The sequence below is a fragment of the Drosophila serrata genome, unplaced genomic scaffold (assembly GCF_035046125.1).
Source record: "Drosophila serrata isolate PLE 108 unplaced genomic scaffold, ASM3504612v1 contig_17, whole genome shotgun sequence".
NCBI lineage: Eukaryota > Metazoa > Arthropoda > Insecta > Diptera > Drosophilidae > Drosophila > Drosophila serrata.
The window spans coordinates 702,157-725,688 of NW_028256915.1; the positions used below are offsets into that span (position 1 = coordinate 702,157).

At 40.9% G+C, this 23,532-nt stretch overlaps 9 protein-coding genes across 11 annotated transcripts in view; 6 read left to right on the forward strand and 3 right to left on the reverse strand.

Moving 5' to 3' along the window:
- Ten-m (teneurin transmembrane protein Ten-m) overlaps positions 1–5,371 on the reverse strand; it is a 350,373-nt gene extending 345,002 nt beyond the window's left edge. For both annotated transcript variants that reach the window (XM_086828715.1, XM_086828709.1), the window contains exon 1: positions 4,381–5,371. The gene's annotated coding sequence lies outside the window, so the exon portion shown is untranslated. The remainder of the gene's footprint in view (positions 1–4,380) is intronic.
- A 4,295-nt stretch (positions 5,372–9,666) lies between these two features.
- On the reverse strand, positions 9,667–10,038 carry LOC110190034 (uncharacterized). Its single transcript, XM_020960336.2, has one exon. The coding sequence runs from the start codon at positions 10,036–10,038 to the stop codon at positions 9,667–9,669; it is 372 nt and encodes a 123-aa protein (XP_020815995.2).
- A 2,806-nt stretch (positions 10,039–12,844) lies between these two features.
- LOC110190383 (uncharacterized) lies at positions 12,845–13,563 on the forward strand. Its single transcript, XM_020960813.2, has 2 exons — positions 12,845–13,031; positions 13,096–13,563. The coding sequence occupies exons 1-2, from the start codon at positions 12,978–12,980 to the stop codon at positions 13,561–13,563; spliced, it is 522 nt and encodes a 173-aa protein (XP_020816472.2). The 5' UTR covers positions 12,845–12,977.
- A 117-nt stretch (positions 13,564–13,680) lies between these two features.
- On the forward strand, positions 13,681–14,282 carry LOC110190033 (uncharacterized). Its single transcript, XM_086828332.1, has 2 exons — positions 13,681–13,743; positions 13,809–14,282. Exons 1-2 carry the CDS (start codon positions 13,681–13,683, stop codon positions 14,280–14,282), a joined length of 537 nt encoding a protein of 178 aa, XP_086684458.1.
- A 216-nt stretch (positions 14,283–14,498) lies between these two features.
- LOC110190031 (uncharacterized) lies at positions 14,499–15,081 on the forward strand. The gene is made up of 2 exons (XM_020960334.2): positions 14,499–14,546; positions 14,605–15,081. The coding sequence occupies exons 1-2, from the start codon at positions 14,499–14,501 to the stop codon at positions 15,079–15,081; spliced, it is 525 nt and encodes a 174-aa protein (XP_020815993.2).
- A 175-nt stretch (positions 15,082–15,256) lies between these two features.
- On the forward strand, positions 15,257–15,856 carry LOC110190392 (uncharacterized). 2 transcript variants are annotated; one of them, XM_086828779.1, is made up of 2 exons: positions 15,257–15,328; positions 15,386–15,856. In XM_086828779.1, the coding sequence occupies exons 1-2, from the start codon at positions 15,257–15,259 to the stop codon at positions 15,854–15,856; spliced, it is 543 nt and encodes a 180-aa protein (XP_086684905.1). The 2 variants fall into 2 exon arrangements, with proteins under 2 accessions (XP_086684905.1, XP_020816504.2); XM_020960845.2 differs by having other exon boundaries at positions 15,257–15,325.
- Positions 15,857–16,007: 151 nt separating this feature from the next.
- Positions 16,008–16,626, forward strand: LOC110190030 (uncharacterized). Its single transcript, XM_020960333.2, has 2 exons — positions 16,008–16,085; positions 16,153–16,626. Exons 1-2 carry the CDS (start codon positions 16,008–16,010, stop codon positions 16,624–16,626), a joined length of 552 nt encoding a protein of 183 aa, XP_020815992.2.
- A 191-nt stretch (positions 16,627–16,817) lies between these two features.
- On the forward strand, positions 16,818–17,351 carry LOC110190029 (uncharacterized). Its single transcript, XM_020960332.2, has 2 exons — positions 16,818–16,823; positions 16,878–17,351. The coding sequence occupies exons 1-2, from the start codon at positions 16,818–16,820 to the stop codon at positions 17,349–17,351; spliced, it is 480 nt and encodes a 159-aa protein (XP_020815991.1).
- A 1,574-nt stretch (positions 17,352–18,925) lies between these two features.
- LOC110190385 (uncharacterized) lies at positions 18,926–19,586 on the reverse strand. Its single transcript, XM_020960814.2, has 3 exons — positions 19,512–19,586; positions 19,140–19,457; positions 18,926–19,084 (listed from the first exon to the last, which is right to left on the reverse strand). The coding sequence occupies exons 1-3, from the start codon at positions 19,584–19,586 to the stop codon at positions 18,926–18,928; spliced, it is 552 nt and encodes a 183-aa protein (XP_020816473.2).
- Positions 19,587–23,532: the final 3,946 nt, after the last annotated feature.

Consider the following 23,532-nt stretch of genomic DNA (forward strand, 5'->3'; position numbering starts at 1 on the left):
TGAGTTCTCTTACGCACTTGGAAGGTCTTTCGTCAAAAAATTGTTCGGGTAACAGAACGTCACCTTGAATTTATTTCATTATGCACTATGACGAATTTTACCGTTCTTTCAATTTAAAAAGTAGAAATATATAGAACTTCGATCACTAGATTTTTATACAATATATATGATATTTATTTATGTTAAAAAAGAGTGAAGCAATATTTGCTTTCATTTCATTCGCCTATACGTATTATTATTTGCAGTTTGACATTCACAGATTTGCATTTCCACTATATCTATCGATCGATTGTATGGCAGAAGTAGTATAGAAGAAGTATAGAAGTATAGAAGTCCGATTATTGTAAAATTAAAAAAAAAAAAGTTGTAGAAAATTATATAAAGGCTATATCGCAAATTTTATGGAAATCTGTTGAAAACTGTAAAAGTTATTATTTTTAAATGTATTAATTTCGCGATCATTCCTATGGCAGCTATATGATATAATAGTCAGATTTTTATTAAAACCAAAATTGAAATTCTAGCATAATAGAGAAAACCTATATCTCAAATTTTATTAAAATTTATTGAAAAATTATAGAGTACTAATTTTTAGTTGTATTAATTTCTCGATCGTTCCTATGGTAGCTATATTATATAGTAGGCCGATTTATATAAAATTTTAAACAAAATTGTAAAATAATATTAAATGGCAATAGAATATACCGAAGAATAACTGCAAAGTTTTATTCAGATTGCTTCAAAACTAGGAGACTAGTTTTCATAGAAACGGACTGACGAACATGGCTATATCGACTCGGTTGTTGATTCTGATGAAGAATATATATACCTTATATGGTCGGAGGTGACTTCTTCACTGCTTTAGCTTAAATAGCTAAACAAAAATAAATCGATTCGGTTAAACCTCTTTTGTTTCCAAATTTCCCTCTTCAAAAACATCTAGGCAAACGATACGTATTTGTAAACCTTTCGTCGACCTTTCGATTCTATTGTGGATTTATATAATTATCCCTTGAACTAGTATGTATTGAAAGTATTAAAAATACTATAGACAAATATTTTTGGAAATCTATAATAATTTCTTGATAAAGTACACCCGTTCAGAGAACATTTACTTCGTCAGGAATTTAATAAAATAATATTTAAGCTTAAGTAGAGTATATTTAATGTATATTTTTCTTACTTTGAGCTTTTTTAAACTTGTTAAATAGATGTTGACCGGAAAAGGTACTGAAAATTAAGATTTCTCATAATAGTATATTGGATTTTTTTTCGATTTTAGTTTTTCTGGACGATAAACTGACGTAATGTAAATTATCTGATAAAAAAACTGGCAGCATCAACGTTCATTTCAACAGATTAAGTGCGGTAAATAAGTATAGAACACAAGTACAAATTAACTTATTACAAAAAACTCGGGGTCTTAAATACCCCAATACCTAACATGGTTGCGCTCTTCCTTTATTGAATATAAGTCCAGGAATATTTTTTTAAACACTAACTTTTTGAAATATTTTAAAGTCATTTATAAAAAATCGCAACAACTGTAAACTGAAATGTAGGATAAGCAAACATCGAGTTGTCCAATTATTTAGGTTGTAACAGTATCTAAACAACTAATAATTTACACCGTGGCGGCTACTGAATCCCATTGTGGCCAAGTTTCACATCGGCATTGGACTGAAATGTTGCCCTTCAATTAAAACATCGAGTGACAAAGAGGCAGCAAAAATTACTAAAAATGGAAAAAAAAAAACAGAGAAATATCAAAATGTCTGCATCGAACTGTAATTGTTGTGCCGATGGCAGTCATTTATTTATTTGCAGCGATCCTTGAAGCAAAACGCGCCTGATGACGAGGACGATGACGATGTCGATGACGAGCATTCAAAATAGAAGGGAAAATGTATTCGGGCAGCGTTTTCGGAATGTTTTCAAATCAAATATCGCTAGTTGCCGGAGGGCGGAGAACCGACTGCCTTCCATGGCTTGCTAGCTGACGTTGATTGCCTTTGACTGCGTATTTATTTGTATGGTCTGTCTGTCGCGGGTCCTCCGTCCTCCGTCCGCCGGTCAGTCAGTCGGTTCGGTCGGATTTTTTCCGGGCTTGATGCTACTGCCTTTGTTTTGTTTCAGCTCTTTGCATGTTGCGCCAATTTCTTTTTTATTTTGTGCACTATTGAGTTGTGTGCTTTACGCTTTTTGTCAACATTTTGTTTCCAGCTGCTTTTGTGTGCTTTTTCGCAGTGTGCACTGCTGCCTTTAATGAAATGTTTTGACTTGGTCCTTCCCCAACCCTGGCGGAACATGGCCGGATGCAAGGGCTCGCTGGGCTAGCAGCGTGATTTGAAATTAATATTAAAGAGGAGTTAAAGTGCTGCAATCAAAGTTAATCGGTTCTTACTACATGCCTAGCAGCCTAATCAAAACATCCACTTGAGGAGACTTCAGCCGGCAGGCATTGCAGAAATTTGAATTACGTTTTCCTACTAGCAGTATGCTTAACGTAATAAACACGTATGTCTCACTCTTTCTCTCAGTCCTAGAATCCTGCACGGGTTCCTCAATTGATTTAATGACGCAGCAAAGTATGCAACAAAATAGCTCAACGAGCAGGCGAAGGGCCAGGATCTGCAGCCGAGGCCAGACACCGTCTCATTCAGAGCCTTTCACTCGAAATCACTTGAACAGCTTGCACATTTATGCAATTCACTTCACACAAATGGGTTCGGATTTGGGCCCGGATCACTGCAAAAATCACTTCCCTGCAATGCATTGGGCGGGGCTTCCCCTTCTCGCCGCCGCCCATTGCAATGCAGTCAACTCTGAAATTGCTCGGATTGACGTTTGTTTAGCAACTGTCGCAGGCCTTCTGTCCGCTTCCCGTCTCGCCCACCGAAAATTTGCCGATGTTGCACTTGACCAACTGGCAAAAAGCAATTTTCCTTCCAAAAATTTAATTGAATCTGAAGTGTCGAATAGGCGGAAAGGAAATCAATAGGAATTTTAAGCCCAGCATGCTCAAGGCTGAACTGCAGCCAGTCTGATATGAAATTGTTAAAAATGAAAAGTACTTTAACTTATCTTGTTGATGTTTTCTGAATCATTTTACTAGTAATTCTGATTGCAGCTAATACTTTATGATTCATAAAAGAGGAGCGATAAGAAATTTTACATGATCTTAATAGAATCCGAGTAGTAATTATTTATTTATCAACTGATAAACTTATCGCAATGAATTTTTATTTGAATCAGTCATTATCTACGTTCTCACAAAGAAGTCTTATTTATGGACCTCTTGAAAAATGTTGGAAATTAGCAATTCATAAGCTCAAAGTTCAACCAACTTTCGTTTCCCTTTTTTAAATTATTTACTTAGTGTTTGTACACAATTAAATAAAATAAGCAACATATAAAATTTCTATGTTTTAATTCCAAACTTCTAATTTGATGGGCGAACAAGAAGGCAGAAATATGAAAATCGTTTTATTGATCATCTCTAGATTCTCAAATAGAGAGCGCTTAAACGATTAACTCCCTTTAAGTTTTTTATTAATAAAATTAAACCAAAGATTTTGGAGCAGAAAAAAAAACAATATGATAAATTGCCGTAAAAGTTCTCATATTGGTTACAAATATAGAATTTAAATTAAAAATTTAGGTAGGTTTTTTTAATTTTCTGCCCAAATTGCAGTAATAACTCCAAGAGATTACTTCGAAACTAACAACTTTATATTATATTATATTTGTATATTATAAGAAAACTTCTAATCTTGTATATTTGTATGTTATAAGAAAACTTGTAAAGATATCGTACAAATTTTATAAAATCTTTAGGTGTTTCGAATAAAGTTTAACATTTTTATTCACATTTTTTAAACACATCACTACACCATTATTTTTATTATTTTTCTCTATTAAGAAGAAGAATACTTTAAATTCTTAAGTGAATTAGAATTGTTACAATATTTTTTAACGAAGAATTTTAACTTTAAAATGTAAGAAGAATATATCTATTATACTCTTCCAAGGTCGGACATATGTTTGCATTTAAAATAAGCTATTTTATAAAAAAATATATCTTAAATGCCAATTATGTTTTATTCTAGTTGTAACAAATCAGGAAATCGTGAACTTAGACTAAAAACAAAATTTTGTAAAAACGTAGTACTTCAATACTGCTTTATCAGAAATCTTTCTCAGACTGATAAGTCTCAATAACTTAATTAAAATTTACTGTTTCGGATCTTTTTTTGTATTTATTTATTCATCACAAGATTTTAATTGACTCAGTTGTTCATCTCATATTTCCGGTTATTTTTAAGAAAAGGTTTCTCAGTAGTTATAAACATTAAAATAAAATAGATTTTATGTGCTTACCATTTGATAAAATTTTTCCAGAGCTAGACGATTTTATGTTATTTATGGTTTCTTTCACATTTCAAACACTTTAAATATATTTTGAGATATGGATTGAACTCAGTTGTCTAATTCTCACTATTTCCATTTATAATTCATAGATTCTTCAAAACTTTTCACTGCTCACTAATTGATATCTGAATTATTTTTATATTCGTACATCAATGTCTTAGCTTATTATTGATACTAAATACTGGAGAAGCACATCGAATTATAGGGTTTTACTTTCTAAGTCCTGATAAATCGTTTTGATTCTTTACATACTACAGTTCACAACCATTAATAGTTTAAGCGAGCGATATGGGGAAAGGTCTGTGGGTAACTTGCTGTAAGCTTATATTAAATAGAGCCCCGGAAATGGTGGGATTCTTAGAAGGTTCTAACCATTTACAATGGGCTTGAGAATTTTAACAAAAATGGGCTTATACTACAAACTAGGGGTTCGCACTTCTACCGCTTATAAGCTATTTTCACAAACTACGTAGTCTCTCAAAACGAATCGCTCTTTCGATAAATATTCATATAAATATGCAAAAGTTTAATCGATATTTGTCTGGTTTCGGTATCGTCTTTTGAGGCTTGACTCAGGTCAGTTACGTTCCCAAAATCTGCCCTAGGTCAGTTTCTAGAGGCGGTATCGTTTCTTTTGGGTCTCCAATAAAAGCTGAGAAAATCGCGGAACATTCTCACACACACAGAGAGGAAGACTGCTGAATTTTGTTACTGTGGAATTGTTTGCTTCGGACGCCGGCTCTTTGTCGTCGGCAACCTTTCGTGACCGTAATTCGCGCAAAACTGATCCTTAACGCATTCCGAAAAAATCCAAAGCTTGCCATCGCTGGTGAATTGTGCAACGAACACGAACCTATCCAAATGCACGAGTCCTTGTGGCAGCCGACGGCACCTGCAAGCGAACACGACAACGAGTACGAGGACGAGGCGAGATGCCAGAGCCGACGAAGTTGGCCGAGGACAGGCAGCTACGAACCGCTAGCCGGCAAATAAGGAGGCAACACTAACACTTACAGCCAGGGCCAACATGTTTTTGGCCAAGAGTAAGGCAAGCCTTTGCAACTATGCAGCTCCTGCTGGAGCCACTTGGTCCTTACCATATCATAATCAGCTAATACTTCATCAATGGTGAGCTTAGCTCGGGCGAGTTAATGGGATCGAATTAATACATATGCCGTCATTTGAATAGCCACATCATTCCGCGCGAGGCATAGAATCCTCAAACATGTTGCGTATTCGAATTCGCCTCAAACAACAACAATGGCAACAAGTACAAACCTCCTGTCCAAAACTCTACACATCCTGAAAGCTTTTGGAAAGCACTGTAAAAATGCCAACAAATACTGGATGACTCTCAACAGCAATCAGATAGCCGAATAAGAATTTTTACATTTATTATTAGCATTAAAATGTACTAAAATTAAGAGAGTCGATTATAGTGCTCGACAATGAATGATTTATTAAATAATTAAAAAGAGAAGTAGAAGAGAGTATAATAGTAGTTGAATTTGAATATTTATATATATTTATTTGATTTGTATATATTTTTAAAACAGCATTGACTCTTTAAACAGAAGGAATCCTTATTTTTCCACTATGTATGAAAGCTTTCTTTATTGCCAAAATCATGGCGAATTCACTCCCACTTTTTGTAGACTTTTCCAAGAATGACAGTAACACGACTGAGGGAGAGAGGCGATACCCAAACGAGCGCGCAGGAAGGCAAAGTCTACACAAAAACTGGGCCCAAGGGTGTTACTTGGGGTTGAAACAAAACAATAAGGGCTAAGTCCGTTTAATTGAACTCAAGTGTCAATACGCTGAGCACAGCTAAAGAGACACCGGGTGAAAAATGTAAAAATAATTGAATAACCGCTAATGCATTTATTGAAAAGTATCTTTAAGTATTTAGTCTCACAATATGAGCAATGTCCCAATGAAACAAATTGCACTGCAGTCAATGCCAAACATCCGAAAAGAGAATGCAAATACAGACACGCAGTAACAACTGCAGCAACAACGTCGAGGACGACGAGACAAAAACATTCCAATGCAATTAGTTCACACATACTCGTTCGCGTAAAAGTGAATGGTCCTGAAACCACCACCACTGCAGAGCGGATCCCTGCCCATTTTCACCACGCGCAGAGCTTTAATCGCTCGAACACACACATGGGAACACATGGGAGAATGAAAATAAAATACCATTGCATACCGCACGGCGCTCTTCTATTTGCTGAGCAAGTGCCTGGTGCGCTCTCGCCGCCCATGCGCACTGGGAGCTGCCCTTAAGTGTGCCCTCGGACCAATCCGGTCCGCTCCTGCAAACTTTATGAGCATGTCCGGCGTAGGCCAATCCCGACGTTGCACATTTCCAGGCTGGCAGTGCACTCTTGCCCCTACAAAACTGCATGCCGGTAGGCGCAAACTCGGCGCCGGGAACTCAATGGGGGCTCCGCGTCCTGTTTGCCTCGCCCAAGTGTCGATTACTGGGAATACTCGTTGGTTGCATATCTGTAGGCTCCATTACACGAACAGGCGCATGCACACACGCACACTGCACACTGCATTCGGAGGTGTTTGCTCTGCTAGGTGACAAATTTTCATGACAACGCCTGTAAATATGCAGGGATTTTTCCAGCTTTTCAATCCCACCCCATTCACACTGCAAAACGAGGGTAATTGGGGTCGTTCTCGGCGTTGTCCTGTGTTGATTTTTCGCATTCGCATTGCATACTTCCAGGCGCCTGTGATTGCTGCTCCTGCCCCAGCTCCTATTTTCTTCAGAGTCCTTCCCTGGGCATTTATGATGACGTTTTCCTTCGCCTCGCACGAGTGCCACTGCACTGGCAGCTTGTTTGCTCTGAGGGGTCAGGTCAGCATATTTGCCAAGCAAAATATATTTCTTTCATGCCAAGTGTGAAAATTGTCTTCCTCCGCTGCACTTTTGATTGCCGTTTCGAATTGAAGTGGCAGGAGAGGGAGCACAATGAGCAACCAGTCACACTGGTGGAACCATTTTTGTCGTGCAAATCAGAGCAATGTGGTTGAATTCGTTGACGAAGCATTCTCTACAATGTGAGTCGCAAGGAGCTCATGGGGCAATCAGCCTACATACATCAAGTTATAAGGATATTGCTGGCAAGTAACATTGCTTATTATCTTTTTTTTTACTTTTAGTACCAGTATAGTAAAATTTGTATATTTAAAAATAAATGTCTCAGAAACTAGATGATCATTAATTAGTTAACTACTTTTTGGTTATGAAAGTACTCTTTTTAATTTGTACTGTTAGGAAGATCATATTTGAATATATTTTTGCATTGAATATCATTCCAAAAATGTAGAAAAATGGGAATTGCCACTTTTAGGATAAATAAATAAAATTAGTTTATTGATATTCATATTATCTGTAGCACCCCCGTATAAGAAAGTTTAATAAAACAAATTTTGTTGTATTGGTTTTACAATTCACACAACAATATTCTTTGAAGAAACCAAATTTCAAATTTGATCTGTCTCTAACTATTCATAAATATTTAAAATGAGTTTAAATATAATACCTATCGATATAATGAATTTCTATATAAATACAATATATTTGAATTATATTTACATATTTAAATTGTAATACTTTAAACTTAATAGCAATAAATATAGTAAAAAGAATTATATAATAAATTGTTTGGTGCTGTGCATTCGTGGAATTAGGAATACTAAGAAAGAAGTAAAAAAGTTCAGAACTACTGATCCAACAACAATTTAAATTTAACAAAATTGTATTATTGTTTTATGAAATTTAGGCATGAGAATATAGCTCGATCGGTTCAATTCACTGTATATACATAGGTTCGAGTTCGATTCTAGTCTATATTATATTTACTAACAAAAAAATTCCACAAAATTGATCATCATTGTTCCCATTAATTTAAATAGAATTCTAAATTCAAACACGACATGATCTCAACCAATTGTAACGTTCAGCCATCCGAAGCATGTCATTACGGTGCATCTGCCGAGTTATTTTGAAAGCATTAAAGAACCAGCTCCTCTTGGGCAGCCCACATAATCCGGAGGCTTCAAGAAACAAAAGTCACACATCAGACTATGGCCACGGGCCCAAGATCCTGGCCACCTGACGACCTACAGAGGGGCTAAGTGTGTTTTCGAGAGCGAGTGTGCTATTTGCACAGCCCGCAAGAGGCGGAACACGTAAATGCATCCGCAAATACATAAAGCGACTCACAACCACATTTCCACAGACAGACAGTCAGACAGACGGACAGACAGACGCTCTGCACTGCAACCTGTACCTGGACCCCCTGACAGCTGCAAGGACTAAAGCTTCATGGGGGAATTGAGTTAGAAGAGCCAAAGAGCTTAAAATCAAAAGTCAGACCAGGCCTATATAAATAAAAGCAATATGCAGGCGGAGGCAGGATGAATGGAGGATAGCAGGCAGCCCAGAGTGAAAGCAGAGCGAAGGACAAACAGAACCGAAAGGGAGCACAGAAAAGCGAAGGCAAGACATTTATTTGGCCAACACCAGTGCCCAGGCAGGAAGTAGGCACAGTCCCGGGCTACCAATGGCTGGACAATTGCAAATGGCGCCTTAGTTTCGACAGACCCTATTCTGATTAAGCGCATAGGTCGTTGTCTGACATGTCCTCCGTCCTCCGTCCATCCATCTGTCGGTGAGTCACAACGCTTGGCCATCAGACTGTCGCAACCGCAGAGGAGCAGTAGGGGAAGGATTTTGTTTAGGGTAAGAGAAGTTCAGACGAAAAAAAACCGAAAACGCTAACAAATGGCAAGCCACGTCGCTTTTTTGTCTGTTTTTGTCGCTGTGCATTGTTGCAATGTAACGGCGTAAGCAGAATTACGTGCGATTGTTTTCTGCAGTGGTCCGTGCACATAAATGCGGCACTGGGAATCCGGGCTGGGCTCTACTCCGGGTAAACATAGACACGTTGACTGCATTTTGGATGAGCACTACGGATGTCTGACTGCCTTGCCGTGGACTTTTAAGAGCAGAAGTCAGTGGATGGCAAACATCAGTCTCGGCCTACAAAACCAAAGATAGTTGGCTTCAAAGAAAGGAAAACAGAAGTAAAAGCGCCTAAAGTCTTCTTATTATTTTCAAAGCCTGAAGTCTCATTTTCAGGCTGACCCTCTTAGAAATCCATCCATTTAGCAATAATATAAATGTCACACTTGGTTTATTTTAATGTCCCATCATGCATATTGAGAAATAACCACGCACTCGATCAGTTTCTCATAGGAGTCCGACCCAAAGGTTCCAAGGTAGGTGATTACTTTACTTCTGTAAATGCCAGCGACCATAAAGGGCGGATCGAGATCCTTTGTTAGCTGCCAATCCCTCAGATAATATTCATCCACCGGCCAGGGGCAATGGGTAGGCATATGTCCATGTTTTTCCAAGCTATGGGTCCAGCGTTTGAACAAGTTGTTCCGATAAGAGCAGATCACCTTGCAAAAGTCAACATCAGACTTAAAGAACGTATTGTATGGTCCGGCACGGTCCAGGCCTCTCTCGAGGCTTATGTAAAACTTCACACCCGCAGGTATTGTTATTCTGGTTCTCATCAGACATTGAAATTCGATTCTCTACCCTCGACATGTTAAATCCTTCGACGTACTTTGTGTTATGCTGGCATCTGTGACTGAGTAGATCCAACGATTTCTATTGTGGAAATTTATTAAATACCGTAAAATCGAAAAACACAATACCCACAAATGCCATAGCATCTGGAAATAGCAGCCACGAAAGTTGAACAAAAATTTCGTAATATTTTTTTTTTGAGCTTCATTCGTGTAACTGTACCAACTAATCGCAACTAATTCAAAATGCAGTTTTGCATTTCTAAACAAGCTAAACACTCAATAATGATCCACTGATTATCGACTGCTGATCAACCGTCATGAACAAATAATTGCTTTGGCATTATAAAAAAAATATATAAAAAAAATAAAGTATTTGGAAAGATAATGGATTTTCTATGAAACGATTATTTTGGCTTAAAAAATATTGAACAAATATGATTTGCAGTTGAAGTATTCAAGTTCGCATTTCAATTTCGAAGATTATTATCATTTTGATTTAAAAGTTTAAGTTAAAGCTTTAAAAATGTTATGTTCTCTTGCACTTTGCAATGGGATCGAATGGGAAATTGATTTTAATACGAAATTACCTCTAGATTCTATGAAACATATGATAGTCACCTGCTATTTTATTATAAATAAATTTTAAAACTTTTTGAATAATAACTCTTTTTGTATATTATATTTACTGATCGTTGCAAAAGGCTCTAAGATATTGCTGTCTCGTCCCACAATTCTAAAACTTAAAAAAATACCCCATATATTGTTTGCGCTACACTTTTTAATTATTTTCTCGTTGTTTATATTCGACCGATCTATCCCATTCCGATTAAGAAGGAAGACATATATTTTAATATAAAACTAAGAGACGCACTTAGCTAATTAAACTCAGAGCAATCTCAGTTAAAATCTGAAAAGCGTCCTATATCTTGACAATATTTATTAATTAGTTTTTAATATCGGTGTTTTTTTTATTAGGGAGATGTGATTTGTCCTGGAACCGCCAGTTGAGAAGTTGATAACTACAGCGACCATCGGTATTTCCGGAGCCAGCGTGAGTGTGTTAAAGAAGCAATCTTAATCAAAATTTAAGCACAAACAATTATAACTTTCCATTTTCATACCCTTGCAGGGTATTATAATTTCAGTCAGAAATTTGCAACGCTGTGAAGGAGGCACCTTCGACTATATAAAGTATATATATTCTTGATCAGGATCAATAGCCGATTCGATCTAGCCATGTCGTCTGTCCGTCTGTCCGTTTCTACGCAAACTAGTCTCTCAGTTTTGAAGCTATCTGAATGAAACTTTGCAGTTAGTCTTCTATATACTCTCACTCGTATATATGTCGGAACGGGCCGGATCGGACGACTATATCATATAGCTGCCATAGGAATGATTGGAAAATTTTTACAAAAAAAATTATAACATTTTTAGTTTTCAACAGAATTTGATCAAATTTGAGATATAGCCATTTCATATTATTCTACAATTTTGTGTACAATTTTATGAAAATCGGACTAATATATCATATAGCTCCCATAGGAACGATCGAGAAATTTGAGAGGAATGAGAATGGCGGTGGCTGTTGTCGGAAGACTGACAATCGCGGTGGCGATAACATTTTTAGTTTTCAACAGAATTTAATCAAATTTGAGATATAGCCATTTCATATTATTCTACAATTTTGTGTAAAATTTGTTGAAAATCGGACAACTATATCATATAGCTCCCATAGAAACGATCGAGAAATTAATTCAATTAAAAAGTATAACATTTTCAGTTTTCAACAGATTTTCATCAAATTTGATATATAGCAATTTTATAAGAAATAAAGGAAGTTAATAAAATTAAAGATTATAACTTCTTCAGTTTTCACCAGATTTTCATCAAATATCATTTTAATTTAATCTAAATTTTGTGTAAAGTTATAAAAAAAAACCGGCCTACTATATCACGAACGATCAAAAAATGAATACAATTAAAAATTATAACGCTTTCAGTTTTCAACAGATTTTCATTAAATTTGAAATATAGCGTTTTATATCAGTCTTACATTTTGTGTCAAATTTTATGAAAATCGGACGACTATATCACATAGGTACCATGCAAACGATCGTTAGCTGTGGAGCACAAATGCAAATCTGTGAATGTAAAACTGAAAATATAATATGTATAGGTGAATGAAATGAGAGCAGGTATTACTTAATTGTTTTTTAACATTAATATATATATTTTATATTGTATGGATTCCTATTCATTGAAGTTCTATTTGCAAGGGTATATAAACTTCGGCGTGCCGAAGTTAGCTTCCTTTCTTGTTTAAATTTGTATTTAGGACTTGAGAATTGACCGTTGGTATTATATGTATGCTCTCATTTTATATTATTTGCACCGAAACGACAATTAACTTTTTAAATACTTTTTTGGAACTATAAAATCTGAAATATTTTATATTATACTAAACATTTAACATATTACATTAACATAATAAACAAAAATAATGCAATTCGATCCATTATGTTTATTATGTATGTTTACTTAATATGTAAAATGTTTAGTTAATTATAATGATCAAATTTCGAAATTTTTGTGTATTTCCCTGTTAGCTTCGCTTTTCATTTTACCAAGTTCAAGCGATTCCTAATGATTGCAATTGTAAACTACATTTTGATCTGGTCATTCTATCACTTCGTCCTAGTCAAATAAATTCGATCAATGTGAATTCGGTCGTTGTTTTTTGTCAAAATAAAATAAATATGTTATTATTTTAAACGGTCATTTGACAGAACTCCCCTTTAATTGTGGGGAATCAATTATGTTAAACGGTTATACTTGAAAATAAGTATTTAAGTGTCAATACCTTCAAATTCGAGCTTAGTTAAGGTTGGTTGCTTCATCAAACTCCAGTTTCGGCCATTTCAATGAAACGCTGTAATATTTTTGTGTTGGCTTTGAGCTTCTTGATCACTCCTGTGGTAAATATCAACCGATTTTTAAATTCTTAAACAATTAAACTCTCTTATATACATACATTCGTAGATGGGTAAAATCATAATGCTGGAAAGCAAATGTGGGGACTATAACCGAAGTTACTTATCCAACGTTACCCTATGGATAAAAAATTCTCGGGTAAATTTGGAGGTATGCTTGTTAAGGGATCTTTTCGCTGGCGTTACGATGGACATGGAGTTTCTCATCAGCATGCAAAACTCAATCAAGTATCAGAAGATCTTCCAGTACTCGCTAGATTGTTGCACCATGCTGGCACAAAAGAGGAACAACATGTTCAAGAGATGGTTTTCGACCTTCTTTAGTTCCGGCAACTTTAAAAGATATTGCCCGGTGGAGCCCGGCATCTACTATTTGAGGGACTACAACTACAACACTCTCTTTATTCCAAAATTCTTGTACTCAGGGAAGTACCGAGTTAAGTTCGACATGTTCCAGTTAAGGAATAGAGACCGAGACTACGTAATGGGTTGTGCCTTTGAAGTTGAAATAAAGTAACCGATGTGTGACCTGCATTCCCTTAATATGCTCTGTGGGCTTCAATTAAAACTAGTTTAGTCAGAGTGCGAGAGACGAATTTCAAAACACCATTCTACTCTCGACATCAGGGCGAAAATGTTCACAGCATTAGCAGTTGTTGCTCTGCTCTGTTTTCACCAATTGGTGTCCACTCGAGCAGTAAGTGATTTTCATATAATTTTAAATCTCTTATAATCTCTTAACCTTGCGTCCTTACGGCACAGTCCTCGTTTGTTTTTCAGACTGGAGAGTGCCGATTCAGCACCGCACATTTTGAAAACTTTACCTTAGAAATTATCAACAACACTCTGTCTATGGATATGACAACCGCAAAGACATTTCACCGCGGTCTCAAGGTCCTCATCGATGTCCAAGTTAGCCTTGACAAGGGCAAGAGCTACCAGCGGCTTTTCGCCCACATTGTGGATACCTGTGCCGTAGTCTCATCGGTGAGAACTAATCTCTTCAAGAGTTGGTTTGAGAGCATGCTCAAGCACAGTAACTTCATGTACAACTGTCCTGTGCCCGTGGGTCACTACTTCCTCCATGACTGGAAACTGGACTCCCAACTGGTTCCGAAGTATATGCTGCCCGGTGACTACTGTGTGACCGCTCACTTCTTTTACGGCAAGCACAAGGCGAAGCAGGAGGATGTCGTGCTGGACCTAGATGTCTATGCTCTTGTGCAGGCAAACTAGGTGCCCAATGCTTGTTTTCCGACATTTTGACTGATTCACGGTCACGAGTGAATTAGTACTCAAAATAAATATTCTAAAAATATCTGCTTACCCACTGCGCCATTTCGAAGTAATTTAAAACCAATTAGCGGATTGGACTCGCGTGCAAGCGGTCACGAAGATCACCGTTGACGGTGGGAAGCAGTTGCATTCAGACCACGATTCGGAAGCCTTATGATGAGGGAAGTCCTAGTCCTGGTGGCTGTACTTGTGCCGATAGCAGAGGTAAGACCTTCTCCGGAAGCAAGCTGATCTGCGACCTAATATACTCTGGCGCCGTCAGCTCAGTTCCATAAGCTTGACGCGCGTCGAGTGTGAAAAGAATTCCAGGTACTTCAGTGCTCTGAACGTCTCGGCTGTCAACAGTACAGTCACTGCAGATATTGGGTTGATTCAGACCCTAAAGGCCGGATTCCGGGGCCACATTGACGTCCAGCTACGCCTGAGTAATGCCAAAAATTTCCAGAGCCTGGTCCAAACCGACACGGACTACTGCGAGCTACTTTCGACCCTGAAGGATTCACTCTTTCGGCGCTGGGTGAAGAGCGTGACCAAGAACAGCAACTTTATGGAGAACTGTCCCATTCCCGCGGGCCACTATTATCTCAAAGCCTGGCACGTGGACATGGGTTTGGTACCCTCATATCTGCTTAGTGGTGACTACCGTCTTAGAGCCTTGGTTTACTATGGGAAATATCGCTCCAAGAAGCAGCTCATCATAGTCCAGTGCATCGTGGAGGCTACAATGCATAACAAATAGGTCGGACTTAACTGATTTGTCCGACGGTAATTATCGTGTCCGAGTGGCTTCAAGCTTGACCGATCGCTCAATCAATCGCGCAACTTTGACGGTATAACAAACCCATTAAATGACGTTAATTGCGTTATTCACAATTCGTTGCTAGTGGTTGGGTTCGGGCTTACAACACCCCGCGATGTTTGCCGCAAAGCTCGTACCCACGGTTCTGTGTTGTTTGATTGTAACTGTCGTCATCCGGGATAATGTGGTAAGTTCTTTCCGTTCATTGTTCAAAGGATGTGTTAAGAAAGCAACTGCCAATTAGGCCTCCAAAATGACATTTAGGACCGGTGCCTGCAAATACGACAAATCCACTTTCTCCAACTTCACCATACAAATTATCAAAACCAAACTGATGATGGACATGGTGCTGGTGACCACCCTGCGGCAGGGACTGAAGGCACACCTGAGCTTCGAGTTCCGTCTGTCCAAGGGAAAACCGTACCAGAGTGTCTACCAGCACGACATGAACTACTGTGCGCTGATCAAGGGCGCTCAGGAGTCGATCTATCGGCGATGGTTCACTTCGATGCTGAAAGTGGGAAACTTCGCCACAAGTTGCCCAATCACCAGGGGTTACTATTACCTTCATGGATGGACCATTGATGGGAGTATTGTGCCATCGTTTCTGTACCTTGGAGACTACCGAATTGGGGGCACGTTCTTTTATGGCAGGTTCAAAAGACAGATGGAGAATCCTCTGCTGGAGTGTTCGGTGGAAGCTGTGTTGGACTGAAGGCAGGATTATGGCGATAAACGATCGGGGGCAGTTTAACTATTCAGTCGCTGTTCATAATCGGATGGTCAGGGTCTAACGCACTAAGTAATTAATATATTTCGTACAAAAACATTCATGAAAACAGTTTTGTATTGTTTTGTGAACAGAGATGGTAGGGTGGGTACTGAAGCTTATTACGCTGCACATACAGCTGTGCCTCGCAATATTTGTGTCCTCTGTCAAAGCGGTGAGTGAAAAGGCAATGGCAGTGACGAATTCCTTGAGTACTCAACAGTTTTAGGTGGTCCTCTTAGGATCGCAATATAAAGTTCATCGCCGGAGAAAGCAAGTTTAACAGCGATTACTTTGAGAACTTCACATTTACGATTCGAGATGATCAGATCTTCCTGGACATGTACCTGCGGAAGCCGCTTCTTAAGGGCTGGAGGGCCAGACTAGACTTCCGACTGCGCGTGGGAAACTCGAAGACCTTCCAGAGCCTCTTCTCTACCAATGTCGATGTCTGCAACATTGTAAACGCTGCCAAGATGAACCTCTTCAAAAAGTGGTACAAAAACCTTCTCAAGTACGGAAACTTCCTGCGCCAGTGTCCGCTCAATGTCAGTCATTACTACCTAAAGGGCTGGCAGTTCGGAGAGGGCCTAGTGCCGCCGTTCATAACCAGTGGATCGTATCGATTGGAGACCTACAACTTTTTCGGAAAATACAAGGGCAAAGATGAGGACTTCATTATGAGCTGCACGGCCGATGCCATCATACATATCTGATGGCGGATGACACATTTGGTGGCTAATGGCATAGAAATAAATAACTATAGTTAGTAATCGAAGTTTGTGGTCGAAATTTGTTCGTAATTGATTTCAAGAGCTCTCATTTGAGTTTATTCACGGGCACTGAAATGTGGAAACTGATCGTTTGGTCCGTGATTGTTCAAGCAGCTTTTGATTTTAATCTAATTATGGCGGTGAGTCACTGGACCTAGGACCTCAGGACCCTGCTCAAGATTAACCTATTTCAGGATCGCAGTGTGACATTTTTAACGGGCAACTGCACCTTCAACCCGAAATACTTCAAGAACTTCACTCTAACCATTGTCGACAACATGATGAACATGGATATGCACCTAAACAGGCCCATTCAGAGGGGCTTCAAGGCGAATATCGACATCCAGCTGCGTTTGGCTAACGCCAAGAACTTCCAGTCCGTGTTCAACCAGAAGAACGACGTGTGCGCCGTGACTGCGAGTGTAAAGAACAGCCTGTTTAAGACCTGGTTCAAGGATATGACCAGGCAGAGCAACTTCATGTACAACTGCCCGGTGGAGGTGGGTCACTATTACCTGCACAACTGGCGCATGGGGAGCTCCTTGACGCACAAGTTTCTCATACCTGGCGAATATCGCGGCCAGCTGAGCTTCTTTTATGGAAAATATAAAACCAAATCCTACGAGGAGGCACTGACTCTATCAATTGATTCGATCCTATCCAACTAGGTGTATCGAATATAAGCAAATAAACAAAAAAAACCATCTTAAAACGAACAACAAAACTATATCCCCTGGAGCAACATTGTGTAATATAATGTTGACATTTTCCGCAGTCTCGCAGCGAATGGAAACCATTAAGTTTGCAGCCGCTATTGTCTGTGACTCCTTGCGAGAAATAATAATATCCTGAACAAGGGTGCAACATATTGCAGGGCAAGGCCTTTGCGTTGATTATCAGTTTAGCAGAACGGAACGACGCTGCTTCTGGCAAGGAGAATTTCAATTTCACTGCCATGTCCTCGTCGCGTATACGCAGTGTCTTACGGCAGAGCAGCTGTCGCATGCAGCAAATGAAACTTGCAGGAAAAAGAATACATTAGACGACACGTCGTCTGCCAACATGTGACTTTGTGAGCGTTTAACTTTATCGCTTCCTAATTGTCGCTTGATGTCAGCTGGCCTCACACTTTCCCCCGGCTTGCCTGCCCTTACTTTGCCTCACTTCCCGGCATCCCCAGTGATTTGCCGCTGGCCTCGTGCTCGCCAATTTGTTCCGATTCCCGCTGGTATAATTATAGGATGTGGTGATGGTGACGGCAGGCCACATACTGTTGCTGGTCCTGACAACGCCTACGGACATGTCGGATGACTAATGAGAGTGTGCCGGGGAATGAGTGAAAGTCAGGTGAGTTGTGCTTAATTAGCTCAAATGCCTATTCAGCCACCTAATTGGGGTTCTTTGAAACAATACCGAAGAATGGCTGGCAGTTGATTTAATTTATTGTAAACCTATCTGGACTAAGGCACAGCTCCCAAGACCCACTGGATGTATTTTGAGCGGCGACGTGAATCCCTTCTGTAAATCAATTTCACGCCAAACAAACATTAAACGTTATTTAACACAACTCACGGCAACTGCGACAAGTATAATGATGGCAATTTCCTTGAGTACACGATGCCACTTCTTCAGTCATCCGCACTTGCCCTCCCCCGCCTCGCCTCGCCTCGCCGTATCCCCTGCATCGCTCCCAGAGATGCTCCACTGACTGTCCTCGACTCCCACTGCCCAGGTCCGACATTTGTTCTCCACGGGTCCCGACAAAATACAAGAAATTGCTTTCTACCCCATCACTCCTGCAGCGGATGTGCAATTGATGGCGAAGGCAAGGAAAAAACCCGGGGTATCCTTGGAAGCGCGTGCGAACGTGTCGAGAGGAGTTGGACCAAGGACTAAGGACCAAGGACGCAGAAAGGCAAAAGCAAACTTCTTATAGAAAAATAGTTTGTCCGCCAACTATTATTGACAGTGTTTAAATTATTTGCGCTTAGATTGTGGAGTAGCATAAATCGCAGCTTGCACTTCGGCCAGCCACGTCTGTGTCTCCATTCTATGCCGGATCCGTGTCCTTGTTGAGGAGCTCATTAATTTATTTATGGGAAATGCACGTGCAACGGTTTAGTCGACTGGAAGTGAGAAGCTATGTTAGCCTGGGAGTTTTGAGCTCTTCAATGATTCATTGCTTTTTAATGTGACCAGTTGCGCGGACTCCTATTCACTGCCACCGGACCGGACCCTCCAATCACTTCATTTTGATTTCAACGTAGAATACCGTGTTCGTCAGGTTGTCGTTGTGCCAGTCCCTCACGTAAATATTTGAGTTTATCCGGAAGCTTCCGGAGCGGATAAATCGCGGAATGGTCTCCCTTTCCGATCGAATGTTGTTCATATAGTAGTTACCCTAAGGAATAAGCTCATAAGTACTCACAATCACTGCAATTTAAGTGTTTAATTACCTCTTTGAGCGGGCAACTCCGGGGCATATTGGACTGCCTAAGGATATTGTCCAGCCAGTAATTGATTAGGCTGATACCCTTGCCCCGGTCCATGATCTGGCACAGGTTCACATCGTAGGTGAAGATGTCCCTGTAGGAGTCCTTGGATACACGCTGACCAATGGCGGCCCTGAGCCACACGTCCGCGGTTATATCTCTGGCAAAGTGCAAGGTGAAGTTGATCGTGTAGTGGTCCTCACTGATTCCGACTTCATAGAGCGAAATGTACTTGCTGTTGCACTCTGTGGTGATCTTACGAAAGAGCAGATAGTTCAGGGACTGCAAGAGAGTTGAGAGCAGAAAATATTTGTAAATTTAGGTGATGGATCTCACCTTATGGCCCTCGAGATATCTCCAAGCTGAACAGGATATGAGCCCGAAAAGAAGAGCTCCCTGGATCGTCAACATCGTTTGTTGTAAGCCGTTCAGTTGTTCAAAAGACTGAACTCGTTGAATTCGATTTAGTCAGTCAGACCTGAGGCCCTAATGGATGTTCTATTATAATCTCATCAGTTTTCCATTTGCAAACCATGGCAGCGAGATCCATTGAAGCCGTATCAGCATAGGGATCTATTCTTCGGTTATGAAAATGCTCAGGTCCACTTATGTGGCTCTCAGGCACAGACTCCCAGCGTAATTAAATTGCATCCTCGGGTCCTGCTCACAGCTCCCTTTCGTGTCCTCTGTCGCCATACAATTTGTTAGGAGCTGACGCTAAAAATATGATAAATTACCGCTTTACGGGCAGCTGAAGATGCCTGCCCGGCAAGGTAACATAAATTAAAAAAGAGCCGCTATTTGCAGCTAACCAAATCTTAATTATAAATCTAAAGGAAGCACTTGCAACCGAAAAAAGGAGAATGAAATTACCGCAAGCGCAGTGCGCCGAAGGAAGCGCAACGGCTGGACGGGGCTCAGAGTGAAATGATGATTTAATAGAATGGTCTGCGGGCACCGCCAGCTGGCTGCCCTGCTGTCCGGATGTCCCGCTACCCGGCTGAGCCGAATGAATGGAAACTGCAGGGCTCCGGGGGGAGCAGGCGGAAATGACTCCATAAGCTGCTGTAACCATAAACCGGAAGTTAACAGACTTTCGCTGATGTGGCACTTTTCATAGGGCTGCTGTTGCTGCTGCTGCTGCAGGACTCCGCCAGGACCAGGCGATGCGGAGGAAGGAGGACACCCGAACCCAGCCTGGACCCAGCCGACACGCTCGGCGGGCAGTCTGCGAAATTGTGACAGCGCATGGCCGCAGGATAATCAAATAATTTTTTCTCCACACTCTCCCATCCTTGCCCAACGGACTCCAGCATTTTTTCCTTCTGTCCTCTTTGCCAGCTCCTGCCGGCCCGTTAAATTATTGTTGCAACATTGCCACAAAATGCTAATTGCCCCACACGATAAGATCGAGGCGAAGCTAGTTCTGCGTCTGGCTTGGGCGGCGACCGAGGAACTTTTTCAAATTGCAACTGTCATTGATTTGCCTCATTTTGACAGTTTCCATTTTCTCCTGTCGTTTTTGCCGCTCTTGCGCGCTGCTTATCGCCATTTGTCAAAGCCTGGAAAATTGCATTGGCTTGCCCATTAATAAATCACTCTGAAAATGTTCGACAAAAGTTTTCCCACCGGACGCAAGGTGCGCGTGCTCTTCCTGCACTGTATGCCAGGTCCTGTGAATTATGATGTTTCCTGATAACCAATCCACTAGCTAACCACACTATTTTCTTGAAGAATAATACGAAGACAACTTGTAATAAATTTGGGTTAAAATTAGTAATTAAATCGGAAAGGCTTCGCAAAGAGCGATCTTCTCTATGGCTGACAACAGCTTTAACCGCTTCGGAGCTCGCGAAGAGTTAATGAGGCCCCACGTGCCACGTGCAGGACCCAACAAAAAATTGTTTCCAAAGTACCTTCTCCACGACATTCCCACTTCGAAACATTCTTTTACAGGGAGGAGGACACCCTGCCCTGAATGGATTGGCGTGCAGAGACGCCTGCTGTTCGGAATAATGACGATGATTCCGTTGATTTGAATTGTGATTAAAATGCAGCGTATAATTTCAGCACAGCACCCGTGCCACTCACCAGCAGCCCGTTCCAAATTCCTGTTCCCTGGGTGTCTGAGTCGCTGTCTCCGGGCTGGCAGCATGTGCGCTGGGCGGGAGTCCTGGGACAAGTTTGTGCCTCGCTTCTCACTTTGTCTGACTGTGCAGAAATTCTCCGGAGAAGAATTCGGCTACTTGGTGGGGGAAGCTGAAGAAAAATTGCAAAAACCGCAACTCGTGTCGACTTGATGTTAGAATAATGAAGAGGCAAAACTTTTGCGCAAGGCATGTAATTTTTCGCAGTGACAGCCGGCCGTGCCTCCACGGACTTCTCAGGCTGCTTGAAACCCCCTATGCCCGCCCCCTCCCCGGAACCGGAAGTTGTCATTCGTTTTGTGCATTTGTTAAAAAGTTACAGCTGAAAACAAAAACAGCAAAAAGATGCAAAACAAAACCACAACAGAATGAAGCGAAAACTGCATGGAAACTTCTGTCGCAGGATCTCATTTGCAGCAGTTTTCTTTTCTTAATTTCTCTCCTCTTAGGCCTAACACTTGGACTTCCCCCCAGGCCCGCCCACAGTCCCCTCCCTATGTCATATAAATCAGGGCGGCCCGAGCCCCAGACAGACGCAGGATCAGAGCCAGAGTCCGAGAGGTCGCGTAATAAATGCGAACAATGACACAATTGATTGGCCAATTACGTGCGCTTCGGGGTGATTATGACGTTACGTACCGTTAGTCCTCGGACATTGCCCGGTGGGTGGTCCAGGATCCGGGCTGCGGCAATGGGAGTATGTGTCTGTCATGCCTGGCTAAATTTACACAATTAAATGCGTGAAATTGGTTTGAATAATTGAGCAATTTTTCGACAACTGTGTGGGAAACGTAAGGCATTGGGACACAAGGGAGCTTTAAGCGAGGCCAGCTTTAAGGACACACACAGTGGCCCTAAAGGAAAAAAAGGATTGCCTACAGTAATTTGTTTTGTTAACTCTAGCAATCGAATTTCGCAGCGAGCCATTAAATATGCAAGCAAAAACTCAACTAGCAGGCGAGATAAACTTGTCTTAAATTCCAGCACGCAGCGGCCGCGACAGTGGAGAGTAAAAAAATTGGCGAGTCCGGCAACTTTATGGTCAGTGGCAGAAAGGCGAGAGAAAGCCGCAGCTAATTTATTTGCAACCGGGGCCATTTATGCGACGCAGCCAGGCCAAGGACCTCCTAGGCCATGACCAGCCGAAGCGGCAGCAGGAGCAGGCACTTCATTGCGCAGTGGCTCGTTTAAAGCGGTGATTCAGTTTCATCATTAACCAGATTAATATGGCATGTCGTTGCCCATGACAGGACCCCCCTGTCCGAGGACCCGAATGCCGTAACCCCTTTGCCGGCAATGGTAATCGATGCGGATGCGGCGGGCCACGTTCTAGTCATTGCCCTTCCAAACGATGGCCATGTGGTCGCGGTCGCCCGTTGCAGGCACTGGCAGTTTATCGCCTGGAAGCTCTAGCGCAGCGCCACGCGGCGTATGCGCAATATTCGAGGACATGAAATTTTATGCGCCTCCTGTGTGCGGATCGGAGGGGCTCTGGACTAATTTGTTCGACACATTGCGCTGCCTAATTGCGCCAGGAAACAGGCGTTAGTCAGTTAGTTTTCGAAATGGATCGATTTTCCGGTATTAGCCTTCTTTATTCGTTATTCTTTCTTCACTGCTCCCTTTCCAGATTATGAATATACGCCAAAGAGGAGGGTCTGTTGCCCCAACGCCGCTCCAGTCAAGTTCTTTTTGATTGCAATTCCAAGATATTTCCTGCAGCTTCCTTTCCGACTGCGACCCAAGCCAACAGTTTATTTAGTATCTCTGCCAGCAGCCGCGTGGAATTGTGATAATATTTGCCAGGAAAAGTATTTACATTTGACTCAAAGTTGGTCGCTGAAGTAGTTTGTGTTTCTGCAAGGAGCAGGGCAGCGGGGAGTAAGCCCTCTTCTGCCTGCCACGCAATCACAGTTTTCGACATTTTACGAAATTGTATCGGCGTCGAAGTTTTCTTTGCCGCTTATTTGTTTGTTGTTGCCACTGCTGCACACTCGTTTTTATATTTATTCGTGAGAAAAAGCTTTGCGCGAAATAAGAAAAGTTTTCTTTTATTTAAACAAATTTTCGGCAGAGACATGCGTGGCAACTCTTTAAAAGTTTGCAAGCCAGTTTCACTTGGGCTTCAAAGGGGCAATGGGACCTAAGGAAACGGTCAAATCAGTTGATTTTCTCCATCCTTAAATGCTTCTCCCCCCAATTCCCCGAAT

Bases quoted from the DNA above. Each gene is read 5' to 3' on its own strand.
- LOC110190034 (XM_020960336.2), bottom strand. From the start codon at position 10,038: ATGAGAACCAGAATAACAATACCTGCGGGTGTGAAGTTTTACATAAGC.
- LOC110190383 (XM_020960813.2), top strand. From the start codon at position 12,978: ATGAAACGCTGTAATATTTTTGTGTTGGCTTTGAGCTTCTTGATCACT. The intron at 13,032-13,095 runs GTAAATATCAAC...ATACATTCGTAG, and splicing joins GCTTCTTGATCACTCCTGTG to ATGGGTAAAATCATAATGCT.
- LOC110190031 (XM_020960334.2), top strand. From the start codon at position 14,499: ATGAGGGAAGTCCTAGTCCTGGTGGCTGTACTTGTGCCGATAGCAGAG. The intron at 14,547-14,604 runs GTAAGACCTTCT...TGGCGCCGTCAG, and splicing joins TACTTGTGCCGATAGCAGAG to CTCAGTTCCATAAGCTTGAC.
- LOC110190392 (XM_086828779.1), top strand. From the start codon at position 15,257: ATGTTTGCCGCAAAGCTCGTACCCACGGTTCTGTGTTGTTTGATTGTA. The intron at 15,329-15,385 runs GTAAGTTCTTTC...ACTGCCAATTAG, and splicing joins TCGTCATCCGGGATAATGTG to GCCTCCAAAATGACATTTAG.
- LOC110190033 (XM_086828332.1), top strand. From the start codon at position 13,681: ATGTTCACAGCATTAGCAGTTGTTGCTCTGCTCTGTTTTCACCAATTG. The intron at 13,744-13,808 runs GTAAGTGATTTT...CTTACGGCACAG, and splicing joins AATTGGTGTCCACTCGAGCA to TCCTCGTTTGTTTTTCAGAC.
- LOC110190030 (XM_020960333.2), top strand. From the start codon at position 16,008: ATGGTAGGGTGGGTACTGAAGCTTATTACGCTGCACATACAGCTGTGC. The intron at 16,086-16,152 runs GTGAGTGAAAAG...TGGTCCTCTTAG, and splicing joins TTGTGTCCTCTGTCAAAGCG to GATCGCAATATAAAGTTCAT.
- LOC110190385 (XM_020960814.2), bottom strand. From the start codon at position 19,586: ATGTTGACGATCCAGGGAGCTCTTCTTTTCGGGCTCATATCCTGTTCA. The intron at 19,458-19,511 runs GTGAGATCCATC...ACTCTCTTGCAG, and splicing joins GATATCTCGAGGGCCATAAG to TCCCTGAACTATCTGCTCTT. The intron at 19,085-19,139 runs GTAATTAAACAC...CTTATTCCTTAG, and splicing joins GGAGTTGCCCGCTCAAAGAG to GGTAACTACTATATGAACAA.